Source organism: Lissotriton vulgaris, chromosome 11 (assembly GCF_964263255.1).
Source record: "Lissotriton vulgaris chromosome 11, aLisVul1.2, whole genome shotgun sequence".
NCBI lineage: Eukaryota > Metazoa > Chordata > Amphibia > Caudata > Salamandridae > Lissotriton > Lissotriton vulgaris.
In genome coordinates, this window is record NC_141699.1 from 667,125,646 (window position 1) to 667,144,477 (window position 18,832).

The 18,832-nt window shown below is 45.0% G+C and overlaps 1 protein-coding gene across 1 annotated transcript in view; it reads right to left on the reverse strand.

The window, feature by feature from the left end:
* Positions 1-18,832, reverse strand: part of LOC147683307 (phospholipid scramblase 1-like) — a 488,116-nt gene that overhangs the window by 354,227 nt on the left and 115,057 nt on the right. The window contains exon 3 of the mRNA XM_086942517.1: positions 15,124-15,281. Coding sequence (XP_086798643.1) covers positions 15,124-15,281 — 158 coding nt within the window. The remainder of the gene's footprint in view (positions 1-15,123; positions 15,282-18,832) is intronic.

The following is an 18,832-nucleotide window of genomic DNA, read 5'->3' on the forward strand; positions in this document are numbered from 1 at the left end:
TGTTTGATTCCCTAAATATATGGCAGAAGGAAGCTAAGTGTAGACGGATACGGGAGGAGAAATTATGCAGAATGAAGGGAGGTCAGACGATTACCTAGAAAGCCATTGCGTATGATAAAGCTCAAACCGAACAGGGAATTGATTGTGCAGATAGACAATTTAGATTGCAAGTGGTTAAGACCTATGTGACTAGGACTGTGCGATGGATGCAACCGAAGGGTATGCCTAAACATAGGACAGCCAAGGGCAGAGTGAGGGCCAGGTGTCAGTACCCATTGATCAGCAAGGTCCTTATGTAAAGGCGCATTTGATGGGGACATCTGAAAAGTTTTTTGTTTATACGGGTGCAATGAATAGTACTATTTCTCGTTCTCTGGTCCCAGGGGCTGGTGTGTCTGGGCACAATAATGTTTTGGTGGGATTCTCGGGAATTCCGGTGGTAAGCCCCATTTCCAAACGTATTCCATTCACAATTGGTCCAGTTACTGTAGACCCCCAGTTTCTTTTGACTTCCCATTATGGTGAAAATGTATTGGGCTTGGATTTGTTGAAGAAATTACATGCAAAAATTCATTGTTCACCTGATGGTGTTTATTTGACTATTGATCCCCTTGGCAAGCATACTTTGCAGTGTTTCAGCAAAAATGAACCCCTCCCTCCTGAGTTTGCTGCTATCCCAGAGACGCTGTGGGCCACTGGAGACACAGATGTAGGATTATTAAGGATTCCACCCTTACTCTGAAACAAAATGCTCGGCTTCCACGTATACCTCAGTACAAAATGTTGTCAGCGGGTGAGAAAGCTTTGCTCTCCATCAAACCAGATTTGATCAAAAGGGGTGTAGTGGAGGAGACGGCTGCTAATTTTTGCAATAACCCCATTTTACCGATCTTAAAAAAGGCCCCTGTTAGAAGTGATCCTGACTATGTCGATACTTATCATTTTGTGATTGATTTGCGTGAAATTAATAAAATAGTGGTGTTCCAATAACCTGTGGTTTCTGACATCACAACTATTCTTACCATTATTCCTCCCACTGCAAAATATTTCTCTGTTCCGTGAGCGATTTAAAGAATACTTTCTTTAGCATTCCGATACATCCTGATAGCCGTCATATTTTTGCCTTCTCATTATCTGGTCGCAGCTTCCAGTTTTGTCACGCTCCCCAAGGGTCCTAGTATTTATATTCAAGCTTTGAAGACATTGTTGGATGATTAGGTCCAGCCCCCTGGTAATGTGCTTTTGCAATATGTTGACGATCTGTTAGAGGTCTCCGATACGGAGGAGGGTTGTATGGAAGCCACTGTACAATTATTGTCTCATTTTGCGGCTAATGGTAATAAAGTATCTCTTTCTAAATTCCAATATTGTCGACAGGAGGTGACCTACCTAGGTCATCTGCTGTCAAAAGAGGGGAGGAGATTAACCCCTGAGCGTGTGACTACCATATCTAATATGTCTGTACCACGTACTCAGCGTGATGTTCCTGCATTCCTCGGCATAACTTCTTACTGTCGCCAATGGATCCCTAACTTTTCCCCTTCTTACTAAACCTCTCCTGTATTTAACCACTAAAGATGTGCATGAACCTTTACCTTGGCCTGATGATTGCCAAAATGCTTTCGACTCTTTGAAATCTGTGCTTTGCTCTGCACCTGTTCTCGGTACCCTTGACTACCAAAAACCTTTTGTGCTTTATGTACACAGGGTGGACGGTTGCTCACTTTCTGTGTTAACACAAGGATTTGGTGGTAAGCAGAGACCTTGTGCCTATTTTTCAGCGGTGTTGGACAATGTCACCAGAGCACTCCCTAGCAGTTTAAGGGCTACTGCTGCGGTCGCGGTGGCTATTCGACAGTCGGAAGGGCTCGTTCTGAACACTGATCTCACAGTGATGGTACCGCACGCTGTGGATACATTATTGAACAAAACGAAGACCCAGCACCTTACGAGTGCGTGTCTTACAGGTTATGAATTGACTTTGTTTGCTCCCCACATTACGATTAAACGATGTGCCACTCTGAACCCTGGCACGCTACTACCCCTCCCTTCGAATGAAAAGAACAATGATGCTCATGATTGTATATTTCGGACAGAGGAAGAGACAAAGGGACTGGTAGACCTGACAGACACTCCTCTATCTGACCCTCAAGGGGAGTTGTATGTTGATGGCTCTTGTTTCAATTTACCAGATGGCACAACAACTGCTGCATATGCGATAACTACTCTTCACACTGTAGTTGAGGCTTCTCAAGTACCCTATCAATCAGCTCAGGCAGCTGAGTTAGTGGCATTGCTTCAGGCCTGTGAGTTAACCCCTTCCATGCTCATGACGAACCCCAGCCGTCATGCACTACGGTGCTCGTGTGCTGATGACGGCTGGGGTTCGTCACGGCCCGCCCCTGTTCGTGCTGTTTACAGCACACCAGGGGAATCGTGGCCGCATCGAAGAGGTTAAGTGAAGGATTGAGAGTAAATATTTACACCGATAGCCAGTACGCCTTTGGCCTGGCTCATAGTTTTGGCCGACTTTTGGCCGAAAGAGGTTTTCTCACTTTCCATGGTCAGCGAATACAGCATGGCCCCTTGATTTTGCGATTGCTGACCGCATTGACGTTACGAGAGATGGTGGCTGTAGTTAAATGCAGTGCACACAAGGCAGTGGTTGATGCAGTGGGTGAAGGTAATGCCTTTGCTGATCAAGTAGCTAAAGAAACTGCAAAATCCAAATTGACCTCAATGTTTGTGACTAGCTCTGCTAGATGGGTGGCTGAAACAGAGATGTTTAATAACACCATGGAGAGTGTCTGAGAAATACAGATAGAAGCTATCCCTATGGAGCTGGCTCATTGGATAGGGAAAGGGAGGGAATTAGATGCACAAGATTGTTGGATTGATTTGACAGAAAGACAGGGATTGTTATTGCCGAATGTATTAGTGAATGCGGTGGTAACAATGGCACATGGATCGGCTCATATTGGGGCAAAAGGTATTTGTGCATTATTAGATCCTGTATGGTACAATCCCAATATTCCAAGACCGCTGCTCATCTGGTGCAATATTGCATGGTTTGCTTACAACATAATTCTGGGGGCAGGGAGCCTGTTCTGAGTGGAAACTTTGCACCACCATCTTTGCCTTTCGAGGTGTTCCAAATGGATTATATCCAGCCGGAGCGTGTAAATAATTTGAAGTATGTCCTGGTCATGGTTTGCACTTTCAGTAAATGGGTGGAAGCCTACCCGACCAAGGAAAATACTGCTTTGGCAACAGCAAAGGCATTGGTAAAGGAATACTTCCCACGCTATTGATTGCCTCGGGTGATCTGGAGTGATAACGCAAAACACTTTAATGCAGATCTTATCAGTCACATTTGTAATGGATTATAGATTAAACAGAAATTCCATGCGGCTCGACACCCCCAGTCCGCTGGGTTGGTCGAGAAGTATAATGGGATACTGAAGCTCAAACTGGCAAAAATCCAAGAAAGTACCGGATTGAAGTGGCCAGATGCTCTACCGCTGGCACTAATGTCAATACATGTTACCCACATTCTAGTTCTGGCTTATCTCCATATGAGGTAATTTTTGGGTGCCCTGCTAATGTTTGGGGCGTCCCGAGACCCAGAACGTTTTGTGATATAGAGTATCCTATGTTGAAAGACTATCTGTATGCTTTGACTAAAGATCTTCGTTCCATTCATCAACAGGTCTCAGCAGTTTTGCAGCCCCTGCCCGAGGGTCCCGGACATCGCTTGGAGCCAGGACAGTGGGTTCTGGTCCGTAATTACCAGTGAAAATCCAGTTTGGATCCCCGTTGGTCTGAACCATTTCAAATCTTGTTGACCACGCGGACGGCGGTTAAGGTGAACGGCAAGTGACACTAGATCTATGTGTCACATTTGAAAAAACTACCCTTTCCACTTCCATACAACGAATCCAGGAAGGGGTTCCGACCCAGGAAAGTGAGCGAGTTCCTCATTTTGTCCCTTTTTCTGACACCCAGGTAATTGGAGAAGGGCAAGGAGAAGGTGTCACGGGCTCGGGAGGGGCTCTGTCCTCAGCACAAGTGATTGCCACAGATTCTGTTGCCCCTACAGTCAAACGAGAGGCTTACAGTACCCCTATTGCACCGGATTCATAATCCCCTGTTTTGTTCTCTCATCAGGAATTGCCTGGCCATGCTCAATACAACCTGTGGCCCAGAAAACAACGCAGTACCCCAGGTGAATATGGTAAGAGGTAGGGAGAGACTTGAGTGATATGGTACAGACTTGTTCCACAAATGTCTGTTAGATGCGCTTCTGGGGTACTGAGCGAGACACTGGACTGAATTCCCTGAGAGCCTTGAACATTTGCTTGCTCTGTTCAGAAAGAAAGACTGAATTTCCTGTTTAAAAGGGCCCAGGTGGTGTTTTCTTCAAGGGTTGTGTGAGAACATAACTCCAACATGAGAGGCTTGCTTTGGTGTTATTTGTGATGAACGATAGGAGCCTGCCTGTGAGGCTCTAAATGGACATAGGAAAGGAGCACCCTCTGGCAGGTCGGACTGCATTGCCCGAGTTTATTTTTGGACTTTTAGTTAGCATGTATCCCTTTGCTCGTTTCGTTCCTGAAGAGGAACGTCCTTTTGTACCACGTTGTTTTCCTACATATATGCCTGTCTTTTCTAGTTGGACCCAACAAGTTAAAATTGCATTTATAATTATTATAGAAATATTAATAATCACATTGATGGGAGTATTCATCTATTTGGAATTTCGCCACCCGATGCATACTGTGTTAGGAACAACTGCCCCACCTGCGGAAAATGTGTTTCATACTTTAGCCCTCTATAAGGGAAGGCATAGTCAGACTTATGTGAAAAATGTATTTATTGAAATGCTTCATCAAACACACAGCCCTACCAATGCTACAAATTGTTGGGTTTGTGGTCTTTTACCATCTGTTATGCACAAGCATGACTTATTCATATCCCTACCCTTGTATCATCTGGGGAGTTGTGAGGCTTGGTTTAAATTACTTTCAATGATGTATATGCATTATTCTGTGGACACTCAAAGGTTTTTTTGGAAAAGGATTATGAAATGATTTTAGCATATGTCGAGGTTCATCAAGGATTCGACCCGAGGGAAATAATGGAGTGGGAACCTTAGATCCGAATGCATGTATGAATATGTATACAACGCATGAAAATACCACTTGGTTGAAGAATGAGATTTTGGATTTTGTGGAGTTTAATTTCACTCAGTATTTTTGACATTTTCAAGACCGAAATGTTACTGAAGATAAGGCTATTCCAGTGCCTATACTAAATAGTACCTCTGTGTTCTGTGTTCAGGGAGTAGGGTACATATCAGTAGGAGAAAGCCAATGTAATTATACTTATCGGTTGCATACCTTTAGTAGCCCCCCTTTGTTAACCCCTCCTAATGTATATTTTGTTTGTGAGGAGCATGCCTATACTTGGCTTCCACGAGGTTGGACTGGACGTTGCTACCTGTCCTTCCTGTACCCACCAGTCTATATCGCCCCTTCTAATTATCACAAGGATCACAGCCTAGATAAACGAAGTATGCCTGTCAAGAGAAATAAAAGAATGATAGATACTACCGATATAGATCAGACAGATACTCCTGAACAGCATTTTACCGATATTGTAAAAGGAGCGTTTCCCATCTGGGGGCCTATAATCACCAGCAAAGAAGTACGTTGTTTGTCCAGAGTAGTTGAAGGGGTAATTAACACTACTGCAGGAATATTGACTAATCTAACCGTAGATCTGCAAGCGGCGAGGCTCGTTTTGCTTCAGAATCGTATGGTTTTAGACGTTATATTGGCAGATCGAGGAGGAGCATTCCGTGTGATCGACAGCTTTTGCTGTGTTTATATCCGGGACTCCGCCCCCTCCATTCATTTGGCTATCCAGAAGCTACATCGTTTGGCTTCCAAAATGCATGTAGAGACAGGTACGTGGTCCCTCTCTGGTTGGTTCTAGGGTCTGTTGTCTTCTTGGGGATGGAAAATTCTGATAGTGCTGGAATGTATCGCCGGTTTCATATTTACGTGCTGCCTTTGTGTACAATGCGGACCTGCATGTTGCTCTTATTGCGCAACTAAACTCACCTCTTCTTTGACCGGTCCATCCCCAGCAGCAGTAAAGGCTCAGTTGGTTCAGCAGGAGCTCAAAGATTTAATGCAGATTGATGCAGGAATATTTGAAAATTGAGCTGTTTTAGTTAGCTACATCATGGTAAAAGGGCCGTTCTGAGGGATAAAAAAAATAGATTTCCCATACATAAGGAGTACCGGACCATATTATGTTAGCATGATGTAACTATACGTACCCTCTTTGCTTGATATATATATGTATCCATCTACATCGCTTTTCCAGGGAGGACAGCCTTTATTCACTCCTTGCGTTAACCCTGCTTACAGAGTAGGCCAAGAACCATACAGATGCCATTTTCTGAACCTAAGCTCGAACACTAGCTGTGATCACATGTTAGTCTTCAGCAGTTGTCAAGCCCCAGTTCATCTGAATTACTGGGAGCAGCTGAACGTAGGCTGTTTACTCAACTGTCCTGAGACTCAAGGTCGCATCTGGCTCTGGGTGCGATAAGCATATTCTTGGCGGTGCTGTGCCTACACTCCCGGGCACCAAGACGAAAGGGAGTCACCCCTCCTGACCTCCCCAGTAATAAATAGCTAAGCTTTGAACTAATAAAATGTTATAAGTAAAACTCCCCATTCTATCCTTTGGGACAGATAGCCCTTCCATAGTGAAAAACAAAATGCACTGTAATTCACTACCAGGACATGTCACACACACCAGTACATGTCCTACCTTTACATGCACATCACCCTGCCCACAGGGGTACCTTGAGCCTACCTTAGGGGTGACCAAAATGTAAGAAAAGGGACAGTTAAGGCCTGGTCAGTGGTTGCACTGGCCAGGTCGGCAGGGCAGTCAAACTGCACACAGGCTCCACAATAGAAGGCCTGAGACTTGGTTTAAAGGGTTAATTGTGTGGGTGGGACAACCAGTGCTGCAGGCCCACTAGCAGCATTTGACTTACAGCCCTGGGCACCCACCGTGCACTATACTAGGGACTTAAGAGTAAGTCAAATAAGCCAAACATGGAGCTGCAATCCATAACAGTAATTTACAATAGGGAGCATGTGCACTTTGGCACTGAACAGCAGTGACGAAGAGCCCAAAAGCATCTAGACCAGCAAAAACAAAGTCCAACACACAGTCAAAACACAGGAGTTAAAGACAAAAAATGCAGGGGAACCCACGCCAAGGCTGCCAGGTCTAACACCTTCCTTTTTAATACTCATATGCTTCCCTATGGTGCAATCTAAAGACTCTAATGGCATGGTGCATGGTATGTTAAAAGTAGGACAAGTGTACCTATGTTTTACATGTCCTGGCAGGGAAAATCTTCTATGGTCATTTTATTTTTCACTGCTGTAAGGATATATCTTCCATAGACTAACACTGATTTACCTTATTACAGTAAATAAGTGATGATTTCAGTTGAGGAAACGACAGGAAAATCATGGAACTCATTTGAATTGTAATTTAAAATCCTCTTTAATGGTAAAGTTGGATTTGAAGTTACTATTTTGAAAATGCCACTTTTAGAAAGTTGACATTTTTCTGCCAGTATCCAGGGTCACATGACTGTGAATAGCTCTCCTGTGTTGTGCATTTCTTCCAGACATGAGGACAAAATGACCTTTGGTGTGTGTGGGGCTGTGGGTTCCTCTCCTGAGCAGGATTTCCTAGGTGGTTGTACTCAGCCTTCCAGTACGTCAAATGATAGGCACAGTGCTTTGCCAATCCCCTTCCTGACTTCTGAGGCTGCCTTCCCAGCCACTGATAAATGGAGCTCACGCCGTGGCTGCCTGCCCACCCCCCCTTTATTACCCTAGATAGTTTGGAACCAAACCCAGGAAAGGGGGAATGTTAGACAAAGGTGAACCTTACAATAGAACACTCCTGTAACTCTGAACTCTGAGCTACAACTGCAACTGCCCAGCACTAACTGGACCTGATAAACCCCTTCTGCGGGCATCTGTTGGAGTAAGTCCTGATCCCCAAGAGATTCCCCCAAGGCCATGCATCCTTGGGTGCATCAGAGTGTTCTCCACCTGCCTCAAAACTGATCTCCGGGTGAAGATTCTGAGGTTTGGGGTCATTGCGATCACAAGCAGATTCTTCATGCCAAGAACCGACAGTCTACAATGCCCAATAACGCGAAGCTCTAGCGACAACCTGTTCTTCGCGTCACCAATGACCGCTGCATATCCCGCAAGCGGCGAACTGCTCCTCATGCCGACAATGGAATCCTCTTGGCCCAGACCAACGCAAAGCTCCAGCTAAGGCTCCTCAGTTGGACTTGGACTGTGAGAAGTTAAACTCTACACCAGGACAAACTAAGTCCCTGTATCTGACCCGTGCTCAATTGTGGTCGGCCTGGGCTTGTGACTTTGATCTGGTCCAGCACGACCAAATACAAGCAAGTGATGTGTTGTGCTTTTTATTGGTATTTTCACCTAAAATGGATTTTTGTTGTTTTGACATTATTTTATTCACTCATTTTCACTCTTTTTTTATGATTTGAGATTTTTCTTCTGTAGTGTTTTGAGTGTAGTGTTTCAGCCATCTTAAATGCTTTACTCATTGCCTTTAAGTTACGCCTGGGTGCTTCTGTGCCAATCTATAGGAGGGATAAGCATTAAGCACAGTTTTTTTGGTGACTTTTATGCTTCACCTTGACAAGGATTGTGTTTATTATTTAAGTGGGCCTTTCACCACTCTCATCTAATAACCCAATTTCTTACAAATAGTAAGAGTAGATCAACTTTTACAAGAAGAAAACTTCACTTTGTATAGTAATCCTGTATGATTCTTCACTGTGATATATCACTATAGACAATAGGTCTTTCCCTGTTATAAGCTGCTTCTTCAAGGTGAGGACAAGCTCATTGATCCCTCTCATTCTGCTACTTAGAAGTCTGATGTCAATCTACTACCTCATGAATCCACAGCACTCGTTGATTCCAGAATCTCTATGATTAAGACTCCTCTACTATTGCAATTTCTGAAATCACACTGTTGTAAAGCGTTCCGATACCCTCGGGTCAGGTCAGCGCTATATAAAACTCCTAAAATAAAATAAATAAATAAATATGGACCGTTTAGTAGACTATCATAGGTAATACAATTTCAAACATAATTTATTAGATCATAATCTTCACATATATATAACTGCAATTTTCCATGCTTCACTTTTCAAATTGTCGGATGTTCTGATATTTCTAATTCTAATAACGGTTTCAATTTCAACTTTTCCCAAATAAAAGAAATATGAATTTGTCTCATGATTGCAGATCTGCAAATCTCAGACTTTCACCATTCAAACCCTGAATTATTTATTGTTAAAGCATATTTTAACATCAATCCATTTCAGGGTGGATTATTATTACAGTGTATGGAAGCTTGAAGAAAAGAGTATGATACATGGAATCTCACAGATTACTATAGTAGGTAAGGGTTTTTTGTTGCCCCTGTTATAAACCGTGGATATATAAGATTTGCTCTGTGAGAATCCTTGTTAGGCCCTCTTAAGAGAGACAGTATTTTTTCTACCCAAGTGTAATTCTGTATCCCTTTGTAATATTATAAAGTGTGTACCTCGTGATTGTAATGTGGGACAGGGTACGCTCAAAAGAGTAGTCTAGTCTTGAGTTGTTTATAATGACACGCTATAGGCCTGATTGGTGCACTGGGAAAAGTTATGTTCAGTGCCAGAGTTCTGATCAGTTTACTATAAAAAATTCTGACAAAGGCAGTAGGTCTAGTTTACCTATAGTGAAAAGCATTTTTTTATGGCTGTAGACTTTTAACAGTGGGTTGTTATCACATTTTGTACAGGCTACAGACTAGTATTTTCAGACATGCAATCTGACAGGTTACAACAGTAGGCAAGAGTTTTGGCCATCGATTCTGACAAACTATTGGGGACTTTCACTGTGATAATTCTTGTAATGCCCAATTGAGAGGGATTTTACATTGTAATTCAAAATTCATTTCTACATAATTGTAATTGTACAAGTGTATGCTTGATGGTTGCTACTTTATGTGCACTTGAATAGGCCTATGTTGGTTATAGTGTCAAGCCAAGCCAGTTGGGCATACTTACTCATTATGATGCATGTGTTATAGGCGATATGGTTTTAAGGATGGATTGTTTTTACATTTTGCTAAAGACTCTAGGCATGTACTTTGTTCCATAAAATTTCACAGATTGCTTTAGTAGGCAAGGGTTTTAGTGTTGTGATTCACTCAACAAACCGCAAGGATAAACTATGTGCAATCCTTATAGGGCTGTTTTGGAAAGGATTTTATATTGTTTTGCCAACTGATATTTTGTGCATATTTGTAATTTTACTGCAGTATATTTGATGGTGGGAGAACCTATGCCCAACACAGTATGTCTGAGTTGGTTAAGGTGACAAGCCAATGTTAAAGGTCATAGGCTTTATTGTTTGTTATGAAAAGTTATGGAAAAGGTAGTGACCTGACATATTGATTGTGAAAAGCATATGATAAAGTCACTAGGCATTTAAGGATGCATTGTCATTACTGAAAACACTATTAAAGACTACAGACAGGCATTTTGTGGTAGTCAATGTTTTGGTTTTAGTTACCCTCTCTGACTTAGAGTATGATTTTCACTGTGAGAATCCTTTCTAGACCCTCTGAGGGGGAAACAGTATTTTGCTTAGCCAACTGTAATTTTGTATACTCTTGTAATTCGATTACTGCATGCCTGATAGTTGCCTTGTGAGAAAGTGTAAGCTCAGTACAATAGGCCTGAGTTGGCTATGGCAACAAATCAATAACATGTATAGACCCAATTGGTTCACTAGGTAAAGCTATTTTAGACACCATCTCAATTGTTTATTGTGAATACATATGACAAAGGCAGTAGGCCTGATTTATTTACTGTGTGACACATATGTTGAAGTCAATAGGACTTTAAGGGTAGATTGGTTTTGCATCATACTAAAACTCGCAATAAGGTATTTTGCTACATGAAATCTCACGGATTAACTTTGTAGGGAATTCTTTTGGTGTACTCCCGTTGGTAAATCCTTGGGCTGGAAGATTTGCATTGTAATAATTCTTGCTAGAATCTCTTCTGGAGGCCCGATAAGTTTAGCAGTCTGCCATGAACTTGTAATAAACAATGGCATCTTATTATACATACATCCATATATATAAATATATATTGATACAGATACATAGAGGGCATTTCGGTAGGCCCGCTTCTACCACTGGTCTGTCTAAGTGTCATTTATACTCTTCTTCCATTCATCAAAATGTGCAGCCCGTGGTAATGGTTCAGTCCACGTTAGTTCTGGACTCTCTTGCCCAGTGAGTAATGGCATTTTCGATCACATTCGTACATCCACCTGCAAATTACTGTGCCTAAGTATCAGGGTTAGTTGGCCAGAGCTTTAGGTTTCAATTTCCTCTTTTTAAAGTTTCCTTTTTTGCTTTCTTTGCTTCTCCTCTTTTAATTATTTTTTTATTAAAAGGAAACCTACAGACCCTATGTCGTGCTAACAGGCCACTTGCTTCCTACTCATTTCATCTCCAATATGTTGGATCCCACGTGACCACTTTCTAGAAACCAGGCAAGCATTATGAAATGCTTTTGTGCATAATATATAAATGTTTTACAATTCTAAGATGGCCAACATATTTGCTCTAAATGAGGCGGCCAGGCTGAAACCTTAAAATAATGATAGACAACATACTTTACTATCTGCTATGTTTAGTTTCACTATTGCAAGCATATTCCTGCTGTGTTTAGATGCCAGCATGTTTTCTTTTTTCTACTTGTATTCTTTTAATTTATCTTGCATATGATGTTGAGTTTGTGTATGTTTTATTGTGGTTTTGACAGAGGATGAATGCAAAAATGAATCAGTGATTGATGAATGGATGTACAATTGCAAAGATGAGTAACAGAGTGCAAGACTTATTGAGTCTCTAAACCCATCAGTGACACAAAACGCATGTTCATTCATTAACCAGACTAAATAGCATTGTCAATGCTTGTTTGCTTTACGGTCATGTGGATGTAAATTCCTATCATACACAAAGCTCTTCATTTCGGTAATAACACATAACAACAGTCACTGGTCTTCAAATTCTTTCATGAAAGGTTGGATCTCGCATATAAAATACGGGTTAACATTTTCCTCGCAATTATTATGCAAAATTCAAATTTGTACAAGCAGGCTTAAACATTGTAGCGATGCGTGATGGAATTCACTCTCGTAAACGTATCCAAAAAAATTGTATTCAGTAGAGCATTTAAAATGTTAACAATAAATCCATGCAGTGTAAACCGATGCCCCGTGGACAAAGTTTTAAATGAGACTGGAAGAGGGGAAAGCAAAGTAGAGGGCAGTGAAGCCCAGAAACTAAATTCCAAAAAGGGTTCTGTGTTGTTTTTAGGTCGAGCCTGGAACACGCATCCGAAGGATGCGGTCCAGGTGGAGAACTATAGCGAGCTGACACGGGGGAATGACGGACAAGAAACTGTCACGCGCTTCTCCCCGGCTGGATTCAGCTGCCTGCACGCGCATCCACATTCATGCATGCGCACAGCCACACGCATACACAGGCACAGGCACACGCATACACAGACACGCACACACACACACACCCCGTCGCCGGACCTACGCAAACACCCCCCCCCCCTCATCGCCGCCGCCGCCGGACCTACACCCCCCCCCGCCGCCGCCGGACCTACACACACCCCCCCTTCCCCCCCCCTCGCTGCCGCACCTACACACACACCCCCTCCCCCCCCACAGTCACACACACACGCATACACACAGACTCCAAGACACATACACACACGCACACTCACACATATACACAGCCCCCGCCCCCGCCCCCGCACGCGCGCGCACACACACACATGCCCCACTCACCGGCTTCCTTCGTGCGGCGGCTCTCCTCTCATCGGCAGCTGCAGGGCCCGGCAGCAGGACTCTTCCTCCCTCCTTCGGCACCAGGGCGCAGGGTAGGCTCCTGCCTGCTCCGGTGCTCCAAACAGCCGCGGCTCTTCCGTGGGAGGCGGGGTAGGCTCCCGCTCTCCTACTTCCTGTTTCCGGTTGTCCCGCCCGGCCTGCCTGACTTCCTGGTCGCAGGCCGGCGGCGATGTTCCGTTTGCCTGAGGAAAAAAAGCAAGACCGTGGTATGTGTGTGGGGGCCGGGGGCCGGGGGCTTCTCGCTGTTTTTTTTGGGTGGTGGTGGTAGGGGAGGTGGTGGCTGCTGCTGGGTGGGCTGTCGGGAGGAAAAATGACTCTGGAGTCCATCATGGCGTGCTGCCTGAGCGAGGAGGCGAAGGAAGCCCGGCGGATCAACGACGAGATCGAACGGCAGCTCCGCAGGGACAAGCGGGACGCCCGCCGGGAGCTGAAGCTGCTGCTGCTCGGTAAGTGACAGCGGGCGGCCCCCTCCCGCTCCGCCTGGCCCCGGAGCCAACATGCTTCGTGCACTAGTCCATTCCTCAGCCCTGCCGGCCACTCCTCAGCCCCCTAGCCCTTCTCTGAATTGTAAACCATGGTAGTAAAAGAATGCTTGAACGTCACACTTGAGGACTGGAGATTTATGTGTTTCTTTCACAATGCTGCCTTGCGGGAGGGGAGGGGGCGCGGCTGGCACAGTCCTCGACTGAGGGCACACAGTACGTGTGTGTCCATGCCCGGGCAGTGCATGGTCGTAAAGTAAGGGATGCATTTTTAGTTTGTTTCTGAAACAAAAGATTTCATGTTGGCTGAAAGCTACTCGGCTCAACGGACTATGCAGCACATAAACAGCAGGTAATAACTTTAGTGACTGAACCTAGTTAGATATGAAAAGAATGCTTTCTGCAACAACAGGACATTTTCTAAATTGGCAGCTCTACTAGTGGTCCCATCAAGATGCAATGAAGGCCTAACTCCAGTATTAGTGGCTCATATAGAGCTGGCCTGTAGTGTGGATTCATCAACAATTTGAACTATCTCTGGTAGCGTGCCTATTTCCCAGTCCCAAGATGCACTTAAGTGTGACCCATACGTTGAAAAATTCATAATAATGAGTTTAAAAATAATATGCTAACGGATTAGCTGCTGTTGGTTGTTTTTGTAATGATGATGGCTTTACATATTATGCTTCTCCGTTAACGATGCGATTGTAGGAAGATGGCTCTTGATATATTATACAAAAAAGAAGTATATTGTGTAGTGAGTCCAGGTATCGAATGTGAGTGTACAGGGCTCGGTTTAACAATCTCAAGGTGCTCTTTTTGTGGTTGCGGGGTTGAGTAGCCTTAGGCATATCAATATATTTCTGATGTTTACACTTACCTCTTTGAAATTAAAATGTACAAATGAACATTTGGTCAATTACCATTAAAATGTTTGACTTTCTTCCTAAGATATTCTTGTACTCTTTTATGCAAACTAAATTTAGATACTGCATAAATAACTTTAACAACAAATACTTTATATGTAGCTTTTTATGTAAATAAAATAACTATAGCATAAAGCAAAAAACATTGCCATTTACAATGCTAATAGCTCAAACTTAAATAATGCGAGACCTATTGCATTGCAAATGCTTGTTGTTACTATCAATAAACTCTAATAAATTCAAAATATGTGGAACGTGAGGGAGAATAAACGTCTTTGGGACTTTCTGGCAGCGTTGGAGGCTAAACAACTTTCAACATTTAAAATGATTTTTATGTTTACATTTATTTTGAATTATTAACCAATTTTATATTTCCAACACTGCATGGTGCAGTTTTTCCCTTTCCAAATTATATCTTGTACCAAACCCGGGCAAAATGTAACTTTGTGAATGACACATGAAGTGGCTGAGGAAGTCTCAGTCGTCCTCCCCGCCATAGATTATACTCACCCCTGAGCTACCATAACCCCCTCTGGTGGGGTAGGGGGGAATCATACCTACCTTGTTCCAAAATCACTAGTCTGCTGCAAAACTCACGCCCATGAAAAGCATTGTAGGAGAAACTAGTACCTGGCTCAGATATTCCAGCCCAGGTGGGCAGGTGGCAGGTATGGACTGTGGTGGCATCCAAATCATGGCAGGTACCGCTTGACCACCAAAAGGCACATTGTTCGGTGGAGGGGCGCCTAGGCCATCTGTTGAACCCTGGAAGCCTGGATTTGTTCTACCTGTGAAGAGGGGAAATATAAATTCAAATCGACCATTAGGTCCACAGCAAGTTATTTGAGCTATGGAAGTGAAAGTCAGAAATCACAAGGTGTCGACAGAACAAGTGTTTTTTTGACTGCTCAAGTGGTATATTTTTCTAAAAAGGGTTTTGGCTTCAAAGTCGTTGAAGAGAGTTTACAAGTTGTTTAGTATAATATTTAGTTCAACGTGAAATTGCATTTTTGTGCTTTTTAAATTTCCACTTCTGCCTCATTGCCTTCTTTTCTGTATCTCTAAACTCACCTTCTAATGTTACTTTGTATTCGTCCCTTGTTCCTTGTTCCACCACTTTTCCTCTTTTCTTTTCCATTGTTGTGGTGATGGGGCCCTAGGCCCGCATGGTGGTATGAATGAATCACACAGGACACCAGTTAGGGGAGTGTTACTCTGGCCTCGAGCACCTGCGCTCGGCCTCTTTTATTAACAGCGTCACCTAACCCAGTGACGTCTGTGGTGGGTGGGTGTTCAGTGTAAGGCTACATGAAAACTAGACTGTGTCCTGGCAGGACACTACATCCCTCCCAAAGTTTAAGGAAAGAAAAATGAATGTCCAACCTGCAAGAAAAACAGAACAGAAAATTTACAGCCTCAATGGATTCTCTTCTGGCGATCGGCTGGGAGATGTTAAGCATTCTGGACTGCAAAGTCAATCAGATGAACTTCACCTCAGCGGTGTACTTCAGATCACCCTTGTCTTGCTGCGTTGGCGCTTCTGTACAGTGTTCATCACTTGGACCATCGGGAGCAGAATGGGTGTAACCCTTGATGGGTCTCGCAGGTGTTCCGAGCCCAGTGGATGACAATGCTTCTTGGTTGCTGGAGACGACTACGGCACAAGCGGTCTTTCCTTGGATTCGCTGGTCTGGATGCTTTCACAACTCCTGCCGGACAAGTACCTTCCGACGTGCCTTTCTCGCCTGACTCCTCTCTCACTGGAGCCTCGAAGACTGGCCTCTCACGCTTGGACTCTTCTCTCACTAGAGTCGCTGGGAGGACCCTCTTGCTGGACACGATGGGACTGGGTGGACCGTGCGGGGCTTCGGATGAGCCGCGCAAAGGTGTCGCTGAGGAACTGCCAACTGACTCACCACCAAGTCGCTCATGTTGCCCTCGGGGATGTTGATGTCATTCGCCAGTATGGTCTTGTCATTGGGACATGGGTTCAGTGTCTTCATCAGACCGTTTATCGGTGCCGGGTGTTTACCTGGGGCCTTCGTGCTTCCTGTTGCCTGTCGTGGAGCTGCTGCTGCTGCATCTCTCCTATACGGATTCCTCTCTCACAGGAGTTCCTCCGAGGCCCTTGTCTCCTGGACTGCCACGTGACCGTGTGGGCTGTGCGGGTCGCTGTGGAACTTCGGACAGGGCCACAGTCGAGTCTTGTGTAGTCCACAAGGGTGGATTGTCTAGTGCTCGGGGATGCTCTGCTTCGGCAAGCTTTAGGTTCACGGGGCACCCATACGGTTCTTCGGTGGTTAGTCTCCTCAGGTGCAGGTTGTCGGGATTACTGAGATCCACACGGATGTTGCGATGCTCCTTGGACAGCACCGATGTTCCTGTGTGCTGAGTGTGGTTCTCTCTCTCTCTCTATAGAGTGATGTTGTGTTACTCCATTCTTCCTCTTCGTTCTCTTTATCGACGCGGTCCAGTCTTCTTTCTTGCTTGCTCCTGCTAACCAGGCTTCTCTATGTAGCGGGCCCTCTACATGTCGTCCCGTTGGTCTTGTCCATGCGGTGGGACACTGTCTTCACTTGGCTTGGTGACTAGACCTGCCGTCGTATCTTCCTTTTTACTTGATCACTTCCTTTACTTTCATCGGGACACCCTTCCTTGGTCATCTGGTTTCTTTGGCTCTACGGCTCCTTCTTCAGTGGCGCTTCTGCAATTCTCTGGCGAATTGTCTTCTTGTCTTCTTCCCTTTCTTTGTGGTGTCGCGCCCTTCTTCCCCCTGTTACATTTCGCGACGCGGTCTGGTCACCGCACTGTCTTGGTCTTCCCAACCAGTCTTCTCCAGGCAGCGTGCACTCCACCTGTTTCTCTCTGGTCTGGTCATGGCTCTCAGACACTGTGATCTTCTCTTCTTGTGACTGGACCGGTCGTCACAATCTTCTTGGTTGCTTCTTCTTTTCTTTTCCGTTGGCGACCAGCCTGGGTGGTCGGTGTTTCCTCCTTTCTTCGCAACCAAGCTGGTGATCGGCTCCATCTTCGACATGAGGCTTCATGCATCTAGCGTTGGCGCGCTTCGCCGGCGCTGTGGAGGGTTCCGTCACCACTCCTTGCACCTTCACTTGGGCATGCCGTCATGCTTGCTGATGATGGTGCTCTGGTGGCTGTGAGACGTCGCTGCCTCACTCTGGGACCTTTGTGCGCTGACCTGTGGCATTGGCGTGTCGCTATGCAGCGTCACTCTGGTGCTCCTGATTTCTGGCGCTTCTGGCACGTTCCGGCGCAGTGCTGGGCTGTCCTGGCGTGCGGGTGTGGAGTTCTTGTACTCCTGGCGCGTCCTTGTGCCTCGTGGCGTGTTTCTGCGTTTCTGGCATGTTTCTGCACCATCTCCTGGTGTGTTCCTTAAGGTTCTGGTGCGTTCCTGCGCTATCTCCTGGCGTGTTCCTGTGGTGGCCTTGCGCTGCAGTCAGTCATTTCGCAGTGACCGTGGTGGTTGCCGTCCTCAGCTTGCGTTGCTGCGGGCTTGTCTTTGGTTAGGTTCTGTATTTGGTTGCCCCACGGCTTATTCCTTTGTGTGGAGCCCTTCTGATTTCTGGTGGTGGTGGCAGCACCACTGGCAGACGTGGATGTGGCTTATCCGCTTGTTTCTATGGCACTTGGTTTGAGCACTGGTTGCTTCTTTGGTGTGTGTAGGTGCAATCTACCTTGGGCATGATTGCAAGTAGGGTGTTGCAATGTGCAGTCTTTGTTCTTAGCTTTGAACCTGGTATTTCCCTGGCTGCTTTGGATCTGTGGCTGTGGCACTTGGATTGTCAAATGCTTGTTGCAGAGTTAGTTGTGGCTTGTCAGTGCAGTTCCGCGATTAGCCACTAGATGCCAGTGTTGCTTTGTTTCCAGAGGCGTCCTCGGCTCGTTCCTCTCCGAGTCTTCCAATGCCTTCTCACTTCCTTTGGAGGAATGCCGGTGCAGGCTTCTCCAGCCCTCTGAACGTCCTCCTTACTTTCCCTCCCCCGGAAGCACAGGCACACATACACAGGTAGGTGCTTTATTGTTCTTTCTGCGTGTGACTTGCTTCTCCCTGCTGCCATTGTTCACAGGTTCTGCAGCCGTGCTTTCGGTGCTGATGGGGTGGGGGCTCTGCCGCGTAAGTCTTGGCAGCGCTGTGCGCTCACTGTCCCCTGATGTACTATACAGACCCCCCAGGATATAGCGGCATAGATTAGCAAATTTAGCGGCACAAAAATGGAAATTTAGCGGCACAAATATGGAAATTTAGCTGCAATTTTGCGGCATTTTATTTAGCCATTTTTGCTACAACAAACACAGATATCTTAGCTTTTTTTGTTAT